The following is a 17,005-nucleotide window of genomic DNA, read 5'->3' on the forward strand; positions in this document are numbered from 1 at the left end:
GGGCCCCCACCAGGGCAGGGCAGGGCAGGGCCGAGGCAAGGGAACAAGGAGGGCTGGGAGGGCTGTCCGGGCTTCCAGCACAGCTGGGTGAAGGTCTGAGCTTGGGACTTGGCAGAGAAACCAGGGGAGGTCTGCCCTGGGAGGGGAGTCTCCTGACCTAGGGTGACCCTTCTCGGAGCACCTTCACCTTTCCCACCCGGGGAAGGGACCCTCCTGCCCTGCTCCCTTCGTCCTGTCCCCTCTGCCCAGAGGCTCCTCGAGTGGGGGAGAGTGGGAGAGATTTGGGGAGAGGAGGCTGGCCAGGTGGCAGGGGCCTTGGACAGCGAAAAGGCCTGCAGACCCAGGGCTCTCCGTGCCGTGGGGGTTTGTATAAATGCAGTGTCTTGGGCCCAACCCAGCTGCCTGAGCCAGAATGTGTTTTCAAAAAGCTTCCTGGGGTGTGTGTCCACTAAAGTCCTATCACCCATGAAAAGAGACCTCGCACTGGCTGGGTGGCTTTGTTGGTTGGAGCATCATTAATTCTTGGTCAAGGCACAAACCTAAGTTCCTCTCTCTCCCCCTCCCTCTCCCCTCCTCCCTCCCTTCCACTCTCTCTCTAGAAATCAATGGAAAAAGTATCCTTGGTGAGGATTAAAAACTCTGGCAAAATTAGACAAGTGAAAGTGAGGGCCAAGCAGCTGCTGACAGATGTCGGTGCGATAAGGCTGGCAGAGATGGAGCTGAAGGCTCCTCGTGCTCCATAGTGTGTGTCTGGAGAATGTGCCGTTACTCACATTGCAGACATTTTAAAATTGGGATTATCATCTGTCACGGCCTCTGCATGTCTCACAGACTCGGCCACAAGAGGTCACTGTCGTGTTGCTCAAACCAGAGCACAGCCAGCTCCAAGCCTGTGGTGCTGGTCGGTGGGTACCCAGCCACCTTCTGGGCGTCCTGCACCCGCCTGGACCATCTACAGAGTTTGCACTCCAACCCTGATTCTGGGTGGGATCATGTAGCCTGCCACCCCCGCCCCATGGGGACAACCAGCCTGTCCCCTTTGCCTTCCAGAAGCAGCAGAAAGCTGCATTTAAGGGAAGACGGGAAGCTCAGTGTTGCTGTGCCCCATGGCACCAGCACGTAGTCCCCTCACCTTCTTTGTCAAGAGTGGGGCCCAAGCACAGGCTACTGAAGTCCGGTGACCTGGGACCCGAGGCCCACTCCCCTTAGAGCCTCCCTGTGCTTGGGAACTTGGCTTCCTGGGGCTCCCTGCCTGCAAGAAATGCAACTTCTCGGACCCGGCTTCATCCTGTGAGTCGGAATTTGGGGATTCTGATGCACTCTAGGCCAGCCGTGGGCAAACTACGGCCGGTTTGAAATGAATAAAACTAAAAAAAAAAAAAAAAAAAAAAAGACCGTACCCTTTTATGTAATGATGTTTACTTTGAATTTATATTAGTTCACACAAACACTCCATCCATGCTTTTGTTCCGGTCCTCCGGTCCAGTTTAAGAACCCATTGTGGCCCTCGAGTCAAAAAGTTTGCCCACCCCTGGTCTAGGCACTGGGGGTCACCCAGGAGGAGGCACCTCCCTTTCCTTGCCAACTCTCGGCTTTCCTGGCCGTGATCGCTCCTGCTGTCGGTGGTGAAGTCTGTGGTTCCGAGGGCCTCCAACGGACTTTCCACGCTCCCAGCTGTGGCCGGCTCCTGGGGCCTGGCCCACTCTGCACCCCCAGCCGCACCCAGTTACCCTTCCTCCATGTCAGGTCTTGGCTCAGAAAGCCTTCCCGCCTGCCTGCTCCCACCCCGGGTGCTCTGGCACTGCCTGTCCACCTTGGGCTGCTGCCTCTCCTGGGCCGCATGCGGAGCAGTGAGCTGTGAGTCTTCTCACCACCTTACTCAAAATCATCTCTTCTCACAAATGATGGTGAGCAAAGAAAAGCGTGAATCAATGAAGCCGGAAGAAAGCCTCTGCTGGGATGGGGGAGAAATGAGGCTGCAGCTGGTCGCACGGGGCCAGAAACGTGGCCTTATCATGGAGGGAGGAGTGCTAACGGGAGACCCTCGGCTTCCCGAGTTTTAACAAGTCATTCGTGCATAAGCATAATCACCCGGGTCCCCAAGACTACCCCCCAGGCTTCTGGAAAGACTCGTAGGACTCAGGCTGAGGCTGCAGGCCCCAGGCCAACCCCTCCCCATCTGGGACACAGGGGCTGTCTGTCTGTGAGGGCCTCTGAGGGCCTCCTCCGGCCTAGATGTCACAACAGGCTGGCTTTCGCTGTAGATTTGAAACACAACTCCGTGGAGACACCCAGCAGCATCAGGCAGCTGGCGGAGGGGCCAGAAAGCAGTGTTACCAGCAGAGGAGGCCACAGTCCGCCTAGAGTGCCCCGGGACAGGTGGCACACACCTGCCGTCCTAACACCACTTGGGGTGCGGCAGGTTGCAGACCCATAGACTAAAGCAACTAACTGCTTGCACTTTTCACATCAGTTAGGGAAAACCAGAAGTTAAATTTTTTTTTTAAAAAAGAAAAGAAACAAACGCCTTCATAGCACAGTGTGGCAGGCAGCAGCCTGTGGGTTCCGCCACTGCCTGGAGAGCTAAGACACCTCTGAGTCCCCGGGGAGCAGGGTCTGGGAGGTCTGCCATGGGGAAGGTGAGGAAGAGTGGGCACCAGGTCCTGGTCTAGACTTCATGCCACTCCCAGACCTCTCTCCCGGGGCTGCTGGCCCAGGGCCCTGGCAAGGCAGGGTGGGTGGGCTGGCTGATCCTCACAGAGCTGAGTAGAGTCGGTGCTCCCAGGGTAGGTGCTGCCTCTGGCCTTGGTATTGAGGCTGGAACTTCCCAGTTCACCTGGCCCTTATCTCCAGGACTCAGGAGGCGGAGGTCTGGTACCTGCCCTGCTGTTCACTGTCCTCAATGGCTCCACAGCTTCCAATCAGCTCTTGGCCTGAGGAAACACCTCTCTCGATTGCAACAGCTCCCCTCCAGGTTACATTAGCAAAGAACGCCTGTGTTCGAACAAAACATACACACCTCCCTGGTTTCCCCAGGGCAGGCTTCCTGGCCTCTCAGCCTCTCGTAGAGTCCTGCCCAAGGGAACAGACAGTGTGACTAGTGTGACATGTGGCAGAAGGACGGGGAACTTACTCCAGGAGGTCAGGAGGCTTTGGCTAGAAGTAAGTGACAAAGATGGAGTCAAGGGTCGTAAGGTTTGCAAACTGGAAACACTAGGAGGCAACACCCAGAGTGTTTTGAGGAGAAAGCGACGTCTGAGAGTTTGACACGGAAAAGCACGTCCTTCAGACGAATCGGTCCTGCACTCTTAGCCCTGATTGGTCCAAGATGGTAATTGCCACATGTCTGGGGGGCTGGGCACTGGAACATCATCATTCAAAAGTCATTCGGGTGGTTAACCGAAGGCGTGGTGTATGTCCAGGCCTTGCCCCAGGACAAGTGGATGTCCATCCAGGTACAGGTACAGGACGGGAAAGTGCAGAAGTGGGAGTTCCCAGAGTCAGAACAGGAATAAGACTCCTCAGGCCCAGCCCACTTCATTTCAATAACTTAGCAGCTTGACTTAGCACAGTGACTCCCTTTTAGGTCTTACTCAGGGGCAGCTGAGGAGCTCTGAGCAGACGGGAAGCTTGGCCAAAGCAGAAGAGGGGTTGAGCAAAGACAGGGACAAGCATTCCAGGCTGAGGGAACAGCACATGCAAAGGCACAGATGCTTCTGCTAGACTGGAGTGAAGAGGCAATGTGCCTGGGGAGGGCAGGAGACAGAGGTGTCATGACTAGACTAGCTGGTCCAGGGGGAGGTGATACAGCAACCCAGGTGGGAGGGAGCCTGAGACCAGAGGGAAGGGGCCTAGTCCTGTGGGCTGCAGACAAGGAGGCCAGAGCTGAGCTGAGGGAGGTTGGCCCTTGGGGAGGGTGGCGCCTTGCTCCCAGTGTATGCTTCTCTTCTGGCTGGAAGTGCATCAGCTGGAGCAGCCTGACTGGGTTCTGGCCCACAGGGAACTCTGTAAGGAAGGGGGGAGGGAGGAATAGAGAGGGAAGGGGAGCTCACACCAGGCCACCCTGAGGAAGTGAAGGCCAGCATCACACATGCCTGCCCTGGGCCAGCACAGACCACACCTTGGAGGCCCTCTGCCTATTTCCTCTATGTTTTTATTGACAGATTACCTCCTGCCCACCCGCAGGGCTGTAAGGTTCTCAGGCTATGACTGACCAGCCAGGCTAAAACTGGTGGGGTCCCCATGCCCCCAGGATGTCACACAAACCCAGTCCCAGCAATGAGTGCTGAATGGAGAGGCTCTGCTGAGCTTGGAAGTAAGTCTCCCACTGGGTCCCAGGGGGTGTGCAGCCTCCTCAGTCACCTGCAGAAGCCCTGAGGTCTCCTGGTTACTATGGCCCAGCAGGTCAGAGCCCTGAGCACAGAACTGCAAGAAGCCTGCCAGTTGCTCAGAGATCACAGGCCCAGCGCCTCCTTCACCAGGTCTGGCAACACCAGGCCCCCGCTGGCTTCTGGGGACACAAGCAGCTCTGCTGGGTGCCCCCTTGGTGGGTCTGGCTCCTTCTCCTGCAGGGGCCCTGGGCTTACATTTATTCTACCTGCCTGTTGACTCAGCAAAGGAGAGGAGGCTCACCCCACCCGCTGCGTGTGCCCTTGGTTACATGTGTAAATGCCAACCCTCAGAGCTGTGGACATGGAGAAGCAGAAGAAATACTTATTTCCAAAAGGCTCAGGAATGACCATGTCCTCAGTGTACGCGTGTATGTGCGTGCGTGTGTGTACATGTGTGTGTACACATGTGTCTGAGCCAAATCTGGCCCATGGCTTGTTTGTAAATAAAAGTTTATTGCACATGGCCACAGCTCGGTGGCTGCTCTGCAATCCAACAGCCTGGTCGAGTATTTGCAGCACCGACTATAAGGCCTGCCAAACCTGAAATATTTGCTCTCCGGTCCTTTAATAAAAACTTTGGGATCCCCTGAGCCCCACATGAGCACTGGGCTGGGGACCACCCCAGATGGCTGGGAGGAGCCTGAGAGAGGGTGCTGGGGGCGGAGGATGCCCAGGCTCTGTTTTCCATTGACTGGTCTCTGAAGGCGCCTCCTCCCTGCCAGGGGTTCAACACCCCAGCTGTCAGGCCCTGACAGAAAGCTAAGCATTGACAAAGGGTCAGGTAACCACCACAAGCGGTCAGCGGTCAGCGGTCAGTGGGCAGCGGGCAGCAGGCAGCGGGCGGAGCTGGAGGGGGAGCCCATCCACAGACCTCACCTCTGACACCGCCTGGGCCAGCCGGGAAATGCTCCGCACTCTGACCTCTGCCAGTGTGGCCCTGGGGCCCCGGGTGGCAGGCTGGGTGCGCACCATGGCCTCGCACCAGCTGCTGGTGACCCCCCCAGAGGCTCTGCTCAAGCCCCTGTCGGTGCCCAGCCGGCTCCTGCTGGGGCCCGGCCCCTCCAACCTGGCTCCACGCGTCCTGGCGGCCGGGGGACTGCAGATGATCGGCCACATGCACAAGGAGATGTACCAGGTGGGCTGTGGGGGCGGGTCAGTCCCTGAGCTGCATCCTCACTGCAGGAGGGCCGGGAGCTGCGTCTGACCTGCACCCCTACCACCCTCAGATAATGGATGAGATCAAGCAAGGCATCCAGTACGTGTTCCAGACCAGGAACCGCCTCACGCTGGCCATCAGCGGCTCGGGGCACTCTGCCCTGGAGGCTGCCCTGTTCAACCTCCTGGAGCCTGGGGACTCCTTCCTGGTTGGGGTCAACGGCATCTGGGGACAGCGGGCAGCCGAGATCGGGGAGCGCATAGGTAAGGGATGGGGCAGAGGGTGGGGTGTGACCCCCACTCCACCCTTCCCCATCCTCCTGCCTCTGGCAGGATGCCTAGCAGCCCCCTCACCCCAGGTACCTACCTTGGCCCCTGCCCACCCCCCTCTGTGGTCACTTTCTGGCCAGTCCAGGTGTCAGGATGCTTGAGGGTCCCACCTCCCTGGTCTCCCAGAGTTGGGGACAGCTGTTTGTGGAGCACCTGGGTGGCACTGCAGGGAATCCTCTGGTCTCAGCGCCCACAGCTCGCCGGGGTCCCCAGGGTCACCTCTGCTCGGCCTTCGGGCAGGGTTTTTGAGGCTGAAGTCCCCCCCGCCCCCCTCAAAAGTCTCAGAAACAAACTCTTTCTGTGAAGCCACAAAATATGGAGGAGTGGACAGCATTTCACTCCCAGAGGAAAATATCTTGAGAGACAAAGCTCAGGTGCGGGAGTGAGCCCTGGGTTAATGATTGACGGTGCCTTTGGAAATCCTCCTGCATGGTCAGCTCCACACATGGCCGCACTCCGCCGGTTAATAGACAACTTCTGACAGCTCACGGTTCCCAACCCCCCACCTGGTCCCCTTGAGAGCACACACCGGTTGGGCAGAGGCCAGGACCTCAGCACCCACAATCCAGTGGCTCTGACTGCCCGCCCCCAGGCTTGGGCTCTCCCCTGAGCCTTGCATGGTCCTGGGGCCTCCTCATCTCCTATGTACGGCTCTGGGGCTCGCTGTGCACGGGGATGCAAGGCTGGGAGAGAGGGAGCAGGACTAGGGCCTATGTTCCGGGAGCCCCCTTCCCTCCTCCATTCCTTCCTTCCTTCATTCCTTCCTCTGCTGGGAAGGCACCGTCCACTGGCCTTGCACAAATGCTTGTTGATTTCCCGAGTGAGGAGTGCTGGGGGTGCCCAGCCTGGCTGGACTGGGGGAAGGCCGCCTGAGGAAGGGACAGCACAGCTGAGCCAGGCACATTATTGCCCTGCGTACCCCAAAACCTCAGCTGACGAAGAGCAGCCTCACTGAGCAAGCCCCACTTTCCTCTGCCGTGCAGTGGCTGGGCCTGGGGTGGCAGGTCCCTCTCCTCATGTGGCCTGCTCAGCACAAAGCCGTCCCCAACAGTGGCTCCTGCTCTGTGTGCTGGGGCAGGGGTGGCTCTCTGCTCACTGTGCTCCTGCCCCCAGGAGCCCGCACGCACCAGATGATCAAGGACCCTGGAGGCCACTACACAAAGCAGGAGGTGGAGGAGGTACGACCCTGGGGAAGGGAGGGGGCTGGTCAGCTGGGGGGGCTTGGGGCTGGGAGGCTGGGGTAGATGGCTGCCCAGCACCAGGTGACCCACAGGTGATACCTAGGAGCAGGTGGGAAGCCTGATAGGTAGGGTTCTGCCTGGCAGGGAAACAGTCAGGAGCCCAGCCCTGTGGGCAGGACCAGAGGGGATGGAGGCAAGAGCTGGGGAGCAGAATAGGCCCTGACACCCCAGGCCCTGAGCTGGGGACTCAGCTGACCTCACGAAGGTCCCAACAGATGGGTCAGAGGCTGAGGCCACTCTCCCTGGGTCTCTGGGAGGGAAGTCCCTCTCTTCCTGGAACAAACCTCCTCCCAGAGTCGAGATGCCGGCCCCCACATCAGCACACGTGCAGATGAGGAGGGTGCGCCAACCAGGGGAGGAAGGGAGTGCTTGGGACGCATCCTGCCCCACCTTCTCCAGGAAAAGTCCTGCTGGGAGCACTAGCTGGCACTGGCTCTGCCCAAAGCTGTCACCTCTGACCCCCTCAGGGCCTGGCCCAGCACAAGCCGGTGCTGCTGTTCCTGACCCAGGGGGAGTCCTCCAGCGGCGTGCTGCAGCCCCTGGATGGCTACGGGGAGCTCTGCCACAGGTGAGCCTGTCCCTCAGACGAGCCTGTCCCCACAGGTGAGCCTGTCCCCACAGATGAGCCTGTCCCCACAGATGAGCCTGTTCCCATAGGTGAGCCTGTCCCCTCAGATGAGCCTGTCCCCACAGGTGATCCTTCCCCACAGGTGAGCCTGTCCCCACAGGTGATCCTTCCCCACAGGTGAGCCTGTCCCCACAGGTGATCCTTCCCCACAGGTGAGCCTGTCCCTCAGATGAGCCTGTCCCCACAGATGAGCCTGTTCCCACAGGTGAGCCTGTCCCCACAGATGAGCCTATCCCCATAGGTGATCCTTCCCCACAGGTGAGCCTGTCCCCACAGATGAGCCTGTCCCATAGGTGATCCTTCCCCACAGGTGAGCCTGTCTCAAGGTCACAGTGCTGTGGGCAGAGCCAAGCCCAGCTCAGACCAGGCTGGGGGGGGGGGGGGGGCGTGCTGGCAGGTCCCTCCAGCCGGGTGGTAGCAGGTGAAACTGAAACCCATCCTTCACAGCCCCACCCAGCCTATGTCACATGGTGTGGGATGCAGGCACCTCTCGGGTCCTCCTTGTTCTTTGCTGAGTCTGGGTGGGCTCCTTCTGGCTGAGAGCAGGATTAGGTTCCCCATAGCCAGTGCCCCCATAATGCCCACTGTCCTTCAGTCCCCACTGGGAAGTGCTTATGCTGACCCACCTCACCTGAGATCCCAGTGCCCCAAGGCAGCTCTGCTCTCTACTCCCCTCCTCTGGCCTCCCTGATCCCTGCAGGGGCGCACAGGGCCTTCCTGTGACCAGCGGTCCTGCTCTGCAGAGTTGACCACAGGCTGAAAGGAGAAGGCTCACACCCAGGCAGGATCTACGGGGGCGGAGGGGCCGCCGGGCACAGCTCCAGCCCTGACAGCCTGCCCCCGGAGTGCTGTCCAGTGAATCAAGCTCATGAATGTGACCTGGGCCATGATTCCCGAGGGGCATACCTGTCCCTCTGCACCCAGCATGGGACACTCATTTTGCCTTTTTTTTTAAGTTGAATTTATTGAGGTGACATTGGTTAATATGACCATACAGGTTTCAGGTGTGGGTTTCTATGTTGCAAGATCTGTATATTGCACTGTGTGCTCATCCACCCAAAGTTAAATCTTCTCCCCTCAGCATATATTAGGATCCTTCACCCCCCAGCCCCTTCCCTCTGGCACCGCCACACTGCTGTTTGTGTCCACAAGTTTCAGTTGTATATCCCACATATGAGTGAAATCGTATGGTTTTTAGCTTTTTCTGACTGACTTATTTCACTTAGTATGACATTCTCAAGGTCCATCCATGGTGTTGCAAATGGCAGTATTTCATCCCTTCTTATGGCTGAGCAGTACCCCACTGTGTACATGTACCACGTCTTCTCCATCCAGTCCTCTACCGCAGGATACTTGGCTGTTTCCACGTCTTGGCCTTTTTTTATAAGAAAACGTGGAGGTGGGGAAGAGGCAACGCTTGGCTCGGGCTGTTTCTGGACTCTGTCCTCCCTGGGCTCTGACCGTACAGTCAGCAGGCTGCTGGCAGCGGGAGGCCCAGGCTCATGCTGTGCAGTTCCTGGACCCCACACACATGCTTGGCGCTGAGCCCTCAGAGGCCCCAGCCACCCCAGGACCACAGGCTGCCTGGGCTGGCCTCATGTACCCCTGTATGGGGTCCCGGGGGGCTGGCGGGCAGGGCAGGGAGCTGAAGTCCCTCCTGCTTCACTCTGCTGCCCCTCCCCCAGGTACCAGTGCCTGCTCCTGGTGGACACTGTGGCATCCCTGGGCGGGGCCCCCATCCACATGGATCAGCAAGGTAAGGGTGTGCCCCCGACACCCCAGCCAGCTAGGCTCCATGAACTGATCAACACCTATTGTTTCTGGGGGGCTACCAGGCGAGGATGTGGGGGCAGGCGGGAGCTTCTCTGGAGTTAATATGGGGGAGACGCCCAGAACCTCTGCAGGAGGGGTGGGAGGAGGTAGGGGACTGCGATGCCTCTGGGCATGGAGGGCGGTTCTTCAGTTTTCATTGATCACATGCACACTCTCCGATTGGTAGACTTGGGCTTCTCTCCAGTTTCAGGCTCTTGGGAATAAGCTGTGAGGACATTCTCCTTCGGGCCTGTGGGTGCACATTTGAAGCCATTCCTTTGGCCCCATCGTCAGGGCATCATAAGGTGGGCACAGCTCAGATGTGCTCGGCCCTTTATCCTGGAGCCCTGATATTCTTTGCTGCCACTCAGAACTATAAGGCCTCCTCAGGTGATGGCATTGTAGGCCTTTTGTGACAGATTAGGGGGCCAGTACTCCAAGGTGTGAAAAGAAAACCTCTTTGCCTCCTTTGCACTGTCCCAGCGCACTCACGTACTCTAACACCAGGACATGGCTCTCTCCATACCAAGTGGACACTCACTGGGTGTCCCAAGCTCACTGCACCTCAGTGGGGACAGCGTCAGACTCCACAGGGTAGGACTGGTCCTGCCAGGGTATCCCTCTCACTCCAGACGCCAGTTGCATGATGGGTCCCCAGGTTACCCCAAACTGTCAGACTTGCCAGGTCCTGGGCTTCAGGGACACCTGAGCTGGTATGACCCCACCCTGGGTATGGCATGGCCCCGGGAACACGTGTCCCTCCTCCCCACAGGCATCGACGTCTTGTACTCGGGTTCCCAGAAGGTCCTGAATGCCCCTCCGGGCACCGCCCTCATCTCCTTCAGTGACAAGGCCAAGTGAGTGGCCCCGGGGCCCCCAATCCAGGGCTGGATGTGCAGTGAGTCCAGCTGGCCCCCAGGAGGGAGGGAAGGGTGCCTTGAGTTGTGCTCCCAGATACCCCTAGAATGCTTGTCACCTACCCTAGACGGGTGTCCAGCCCTATGCCAGGCCAGGGTGGTCTGGGGGAGGGGATAGGAGACCGGCCCCAGCAGATTGTCACCAGGTTAATGTTGGTGCCATTTACCAGAACAGAGACTATTCGGGGTGAGATCAGGAATTCAGTGTGGACAGGAAGTCTGAGATGACTGTGGGAGGGTCGAGGAGACAGCGGGGTCTCAGTCCAGAGCTCGGGGAGAGGCCCAGTTTGTGAGGCCAATCTGGAGGTGCCCAGCCTGGGGATGAGGTTGCCTGTAGGCCCTCAGTTATACCCAGCTTCACAGACTATGCCCCAGGAGAGGTGGGGCCCTGGCCTCAGTTTCCTGTTTGTCATTTTGATGTGTTTGGACTCACCAATGCGGCAGTCCCCAGGCGGCAAGGTCACACCCACGTGGCAGAGGCACAGGCCAAGCCCAAGGGCCAGCAATAGGCCTGTCCCGGGACCCACCTCTGAGGAACAGGAGGGCCTGGGAGATGGTCCCATAGTGTCAGCCGGACAGGTGGGCACTCAGGCTGGTTCTTCCTCCCCAGAAATAAGATCTACAGCCGGAAGACGAAGCCCTACTCCTTCTACCTGGATATGAAGTGGCTGGCCAACTTCTGGGGCTGTGACGACAAGCCCAGGATGTGAGGCAGGGGTGGGGTGGGCTGGGTGTGCCTGAGGAGTGTGGGGGGTGACCTCTCACTATCCTCAGCCCTTCATCAGTCTTACTTTGTTTCAAGCTCCCCATCAATGCCCCCACCTGCACTCCCCCATTTCTCCCTGGCCTGGGGGCTCAGGGCCAGCCGAATGCCCCCCCCTTTCCCAGATCCCTGCGCCCCTAAAAGTGTGGCAGCAGGTACTTTGGACCTGGCCACATCTCCCCATTTCTGGGCCTCAGTTTACCCATGTCTCAAAAGAAGGAGGTGAACCCAGGGCTCTCTGTGCAGTGGCTTTGGCCATAGCCCAAGGCTCCTTATCACACATGGGGACAGGGACCCTGGGATTGTGCCCTAACCAGCAGGCCCAGTGGGTGCAGTGTGGGTTCCTTGGGGCCACTGGGGCCCAGGGAGGCCAGCTGGGAGGTGGGAGCCAGCATGGGGCCTCTGTGCCTGTCATCATCCCACTGAGGTGTGGCCAGTGCCCCTCTGAGCTCTGCTCCTGCAGATCCAGCTGCCCTACCAGCTCTGAGTCCCTGATTCCCACACGGGAAGGGAGCTGGCCCAGTTGACACAGACCCTGACCCAACTGTGGCTGCCCGGCCCCAGCCCAGTGACGCTGGACCAAGCCCACCCATCCCGTCTTCCAGGTACCATCACACGACCCCCGTCATCAGCTTGTTCAGCCTGAGAGAGAGCCTGGCCCTCATCGCAGAAGAGGTGAGGCAGGAGAGCACCAGCTGCGGGCCGAGGGTGGCCGGGGACAGGACCCAGGGCGGGTAGGTGCTGAGTGACACCTCCGTGAGGGCCCAGCCAGCAGGAGGGGTCTGAGGAGAGGCAAGGTGTGCAGAGGGGAGAGGTGGGGCGGCCCAGAGTGAGGCCAGAAGCCAGGTTTGTGAGTGTAAAATTACCCAAGTTCAGCAGCCGGGCACTTTCCTGCAGCCACATCCAGCCCCCAGGCTGGTGTCAGGAGCCAGACAGGGACAGTGCTGGGGCAACTGTTCACACAGGCTGGGCTGGCTCTGCAGGGCACAGACAGACACACAGCTGCAGCTCAGCCCACCTTCACCGCCCTGACCTCCCCCTGGGCCACGCTGGCCCCCAGCCCAGAGGCCAGGAAGAGAGCGGGCTGTGGGCGGCCTCTCCTCGAGGCTCAGTGCTGTGCTGGTCGCACTTGCCCTCCTGTGTCCACTCATAAAGCCACCGCCCCAGGGCTGAGCTGGCATCGAGGAGGCGGAGGTCACCAGCCCCAGACTGGGCCCTGTGTCACAGGGGGAGGCTCTGAAGGTGGGCTGGGTGTGAGGGTGTAGAGCAGAGAGAGGGTGGAGCCACATGGAACTCAGGTTGTGGTCAGTGTGCTGGGAAGACAGGGGGCAGTGTGTGACTGAGAAACCTCCTGCCCTCCCCTGGCCAGCCCCCCACCTGCACAAGGTGCTCTCGACTCACCTCCCCAGGGCTCCAGTGCTGGCTGGGCCCCATCCCCCTCACCAGAGGTAGCCCCTGGCACAGAACCATAGCCCCAAATCTGGGGGCTCAAGGAGACTCTCAAGGGGCTCAAAGTCCTGGGCAGGCTTGGAGCTCCCCAGTCTGAAGCTGCCCCTGTGGGTGGGAGTCTGCTTACTCCTCCCCACCCACCTGCCTACTGGTGCCCTCTCCCCGAGCAGGGCCTGGAGAACAGCTGGCGACGGCACCGGGATGTCACCGCTTACCTGCACGGGCGCCTTCAAGGGCTGGGCCTGCAGCTCTTCGTGAAGGATCCCGTAAGGAGGGCAGGGGCAAGGGGGTTGGGGGTAGGGGAGGGAGGCTCTGCCCCATGGGGATCTGCAGAGGGGGGACAGCTCCTGCCCGGTTCCCTCTATATGGACGCAGGTTCCTGTGGTCCTGGGGGTTGGGGACAATCCTGGGGGCCATCACTATCAAGGTCATGGCTCCCCGGCCTCTGAATCTTTAGTTCGATGCCTCAGTCTCCCCCATAGCCCCTCCACCTGGACTAGTTATGGGGGATCCCTGACCTGGAAGATTCCCATCGGCCTCCAGAGCCCAACCAGTCATGGGCTTTGACTGGGGGAAGGTCGGCTGAATGAGCCAGGCACCCCAAGTGTCAGCAGGCAACCGAAGCCCCCCTGACACAGGGTGTGTGTGACCTGCTTGAGGGAACAGCCATATGGAGGCACTTGGGGATTGAGCAGCAGCCTGTGACCCCCCAGTTTTCCCCCAGCCCCACCTGTCCCTCTGAAGCCCAAGGCAGGGCGGGTGAGGCTGGCCCGAAGCTGTCAGGATGGTGCTGAGCCAGGCCTGTCCTGCAGACGCTCCGGCTGCCCACCGTCACCACGATTGCCGTGCCCGCTGGCTACGACTGGAGAGACATCGTCAAGTACCTCATAGACCACTTCTCCATCGAAATCACAGGCGGCCTGGGGCCCTCCTTGGGGAAGGTGAGGGGTGACCATACCTACCACAGAAACTAGGTTCACCGCCACATGGAGCATGACTGTGCCTGGGTCCAGGCTGAGGTCGGCAGTCAACCATGGACCCAGGACAGCAGGGGTGTCCGGAAGGGAACATCTTTCTCCAAACCCCAGGGGTGTGTACAGGGGGGATCTGGGCCCTTCTTCCCCAGCTGGTGAGGTGCAGCACCTCCAATTCCACCCAGAATGTCCTTCCTCCCCTCTGTGGGGCAGAGCAGGCAGGAGGCCCTGTGCCCAGGTCCAGCTGTGCCCACTGAAAGGGTGATTCTGAGTAGCCTTTTCTGACCGCCACCCTGGATACCCTTCTCGAGCTCTGTGGGCTCTGCCTGGGTCTGGGAGCTCCCTGTGTGACTGGAGGAAGCTCTGGCTTCCCTGTGTACCCTGGGTGGGAGTCCCCTCGTTGGGAGCCCACCAGGCTCTGTCCAAACCTCAGCCAGGGTCAGGTGGGGTCCTGGGTGGAGGACGACGTCTCGCCGCCCTTGCCCCCCAGGTGCTGCGGATCGGCCTCCTGGGCTGCAACGCCACCCGGGAGAACGTGGACCGAGTGATTGAGGCCCTACAGGAGGCCCTGCAGCGCTGCCCCCGGAACAAGCTATGATTTGGGCACCAGGCCCTGCCCTTGGGCCCGGATAGGCCCCAGCCCCAAGTGACCCTTCTCCTTCCTCGTAGAACTCCTTGGAAATGGCCCTTTGGGCTCAGGATCCTCAGCTTCTCAGCTCCTCCCAACTGAGCTGCAGTCCCCAGGTCACTGGCCTTCTGAGAATACTCAATAAAGAACAGGTGGCCATCCATCCTCACTGTGCGGGCTGGGCTGCGGAAGAGTCTGGCAGGAAGGCACTGCTGCCCCCTGACTGCACCTTTGTTGGAGGGAGCTCACGGCAGATCCTCGCTTAGGGCTTCCCTGGGGCTAGAAGATGTGGTGTGCAGGGGCCCCAGGTCTCACACCTGCAAAACACATGGTCACACACTGCCTCCAGGGGAGCTCACAGCCACAGGGGGACTCGTGACCTGAGTTGAGGGTGAAGGCAGAAAGCCTAGAGCACACAGCTGGGACCTGAGCCTGGGTACCTGGCCCGCAGGCCAGCGCAGGCACCGAGTCTGGGGGGCCTCTGCCCGGACCCGCCGCAGACCCTCCAACGTGCAGCTGAGGGTGGCCTGGAGCCCCAGCCTCCCCACTCCTTGGTTTGGCTCTTGGACCTTCTGTCCATTCACTCTGCCCTCACTTGGGCCGAGCCCCCTCAGCCTCTCCCTAATTTGAAGTTTCAGACTAGGCCCACCTCTGACCTACTCTGGACCAGGGTATGCTCTGGGCAGTCAGAGCCATGCCCACATTACCAGGTCCTCACTGGTCCTCACTGGCTCTGCCCCTGTCACTCACCCAGGGCACTGGGGTAAGGCCCTGAGCAGATCAGAGGCCATCCACCCCAGGACTTTGGGCCACCAGGAGAGATGGGCACTAGTGGGACACTCACATGACAGCTATGGTCAGCACAGGACCTGTGAGGGCCAGAGGGTTTGAAGTCCAGAAAGCAAAGGCAGGGATGGGTGCTTTTCCAGAAGAGGCCAGAAAGCTTGGGAACCCGAACACGCAGGGCCCTGCAGGTCACCTTCACGACGTTGGCCTTTGCCCTGAGAGCAGCCCTGTCTTGGTGGGGCTTCCCCAGAAGCAGACAAGCACCATCCAGTGGCAGGTCCCCTGAGCTCCCCATCCAGTCCGTGCCCCACCTCCCACTGATTTCTCTCACCACCGATCAGTTTTGTGACTGGAGTTCATATAAATGGAACCACACAGTATATTCTAGCTGGTCTGCTTCTTTCCCTTCGCACGTTGTTGCTGTGGGAATGCGGCGAGTCTTTGTTGCTGGGTTACCATCGCATTGCATGGATTTATCAAAATTGGTGCATCACCTGCTGCTGACGGACCCCTGGGTGATTTCCAACTGGGGGCTACTATGAATACGGAGGTAATGACCATTCGTAGACAGGCTTTATGTGGACACCTATTCATTTCTCTTGGGTACATACCTAGAGTGGAATCATGGGTCACACGGTAAGGACAGGTTTAACTGTGTAAGGTGCTGCTACCATGTCCTCAGAGGTGGTTGCAATCTTTTACATTCTCACCAGAGTGGAAGAGAGCTCCTGTTGCTCCACACTCTCACCATCACTTGGCGTTCTTTCCCCCCAGTGCGTGTGAAATTGAATCTGCTTTGATTTTATTATGCATTTCCCTGATGATTGATGGTGTTGAGCATCTTTTCATGTGTTTATTGGCCATTCATGTATTTCCTTTTGAGGAGTGTCAGCCCAAGGGTTTTGCTCGCATTATTTGATGTTATCTTCTTATTGTCAACTTGTGATAGTTATTCGATAGGTTCTGGATACTGTCAGACACGCTGCTATGAGCATTTTCTCCTAATCTGTGGCTTACCTGCACTCATATCGTGTCTTTCAAAGAGCAGATATTTTAAATGTTGAGGAAGTCCGAGTGTTTTCCTTTATGGTCTGTGCTGCTTGGATGCTGTCCAGGAAACATTTGCCTACTTTGTGATCCTAAAGATATCTTACCATGTTTCTCCTAGAAGCACTGGTGTCAGCTTTGATGTGTAGGTTTATGATCCACGTCATATTAATTTTGAGATGGAGTGGAGGTACAATTTCACCCACCCTGACCAGACTTTCCTTCCCCATCTAATTAATGGGCTTGGCCACTCTGTCAGCTGTCCACATGCATGGGTCTGCTCTGGTCTCTCCATTCTGTGTTGTTGTATTTAGTTATCCTCACGTTAGCGCCACACTGTCTTAATTACTGCAGCTTCCTAGTATGTCTAAAGTCAGGTGGTTCAAATCCTCCAATTTTGATATTTCAAAATTGTTTCTCCTGTCCGAGAGCCTTTGAATTTCTACGTAAATTCTAGAATTGTCTTATCTAGAGTGTGTCGGAGTTTTGATGGACTGGCACTAAATCTATGTATCAAGTTATGTACAATGGAAAGCATCAACATATTATAAATTTTTAATTTAAAAATTCTAAAGACCTAAACATTAATTTGGATCGCTTGAGATCGTATGTAGCGCTGTTTCTAGCTTTGAGTGTGGAAGTCTCACGTAGCCTTTGTTAGATATATTTCTGCATGTGTGATATTTTTACGCTGTTGTTAATGGTATTTTTAAATTTTTATTTCCAGTGGTTTACTTGTAATATATAGAAATACAGTTCATTTTCCTCTATTCACCTTGTATTTCTTGACTTGTTAAATTAACAAGTCTGGTAGTTTCTTTGTGAATTCCTTAAGGTTTTCTATGTACATAATCAAGTTGCCTATGAATAATGACAGTTTTACT

At 58.0% G+C, this 17,005-nt stretch overlaps 1 protein-coding gene across 1 annotated transcript; it reads left to right on the top strand.

The window, feature by feature from the left end:
• The first annotated feature begins 5,162 nt into the window (after positions 1-5,162).
• On the top strand, positions 5,163-15,453 carry AGXT (alanine--glyoxylate aminotransferase). Its single transcript, XM_081095692.1, has 11 exons — positions 5,163-5,526; positions 5,618-5,810; positions 6,990-7,054; positions 7,585-7,685; positions 9,431-9,501; positions 10,330-10,414; positions 11,085-11,180; positions 11,843-11,912; positions 12,857-12,952; positions 13,499-13,627; positions 14,151-15,453. The coding sequence occupies exons 1-11, from the start codon at positions 5,296-5,298 to the stop codon at positions 14,256-14,258; spliced, it is 1,245 nt and encodes a 414-aa protein (XP_080951818.1). The 5' UTR covers positions 5,163-5,295; the 3' UTR covers positions 14,259-15,453.
• The last annotated feature ends 1,552 nt before the right edge of the window (positions 15,454-17,005 follow it).

This window comes from Myotis nattereri, assembly GCF_964212035.1.
Source record: "Myotis nattereri genome assembly, chromosome: 7".
In the NCBI taxonomy this organism is placed as follows: Eukaryota; Metazoa; Chordata; class Mammalia; order Chiroptera; family Vespertilionidae; genus Myotis; species Myotis nattereri.

Coding starts and splice junctions, on each gene's coding strand:
- AGXT (XM_081095692.1), top strand. CDS start 5,296: ATGCTCCGCACTCTGACCTCTGCCAGTGTGGCCCTGGGGCCCCGGGTG. Junction 5,811..6,989: donor CGAGATCGGGGAGCGCATAG/GTAAGGGATGGG, acceptor TCCTGCCCCCAG/GAGCCCGCACGCACCAGATG. Junction 7,686..9,430: donor TACGGGGAGCTCTGCCACAG/GTGAGCCTGTCC, acceptor CCCCTCCCCCAG/GTACCAGTGCCTGCTCCTGG.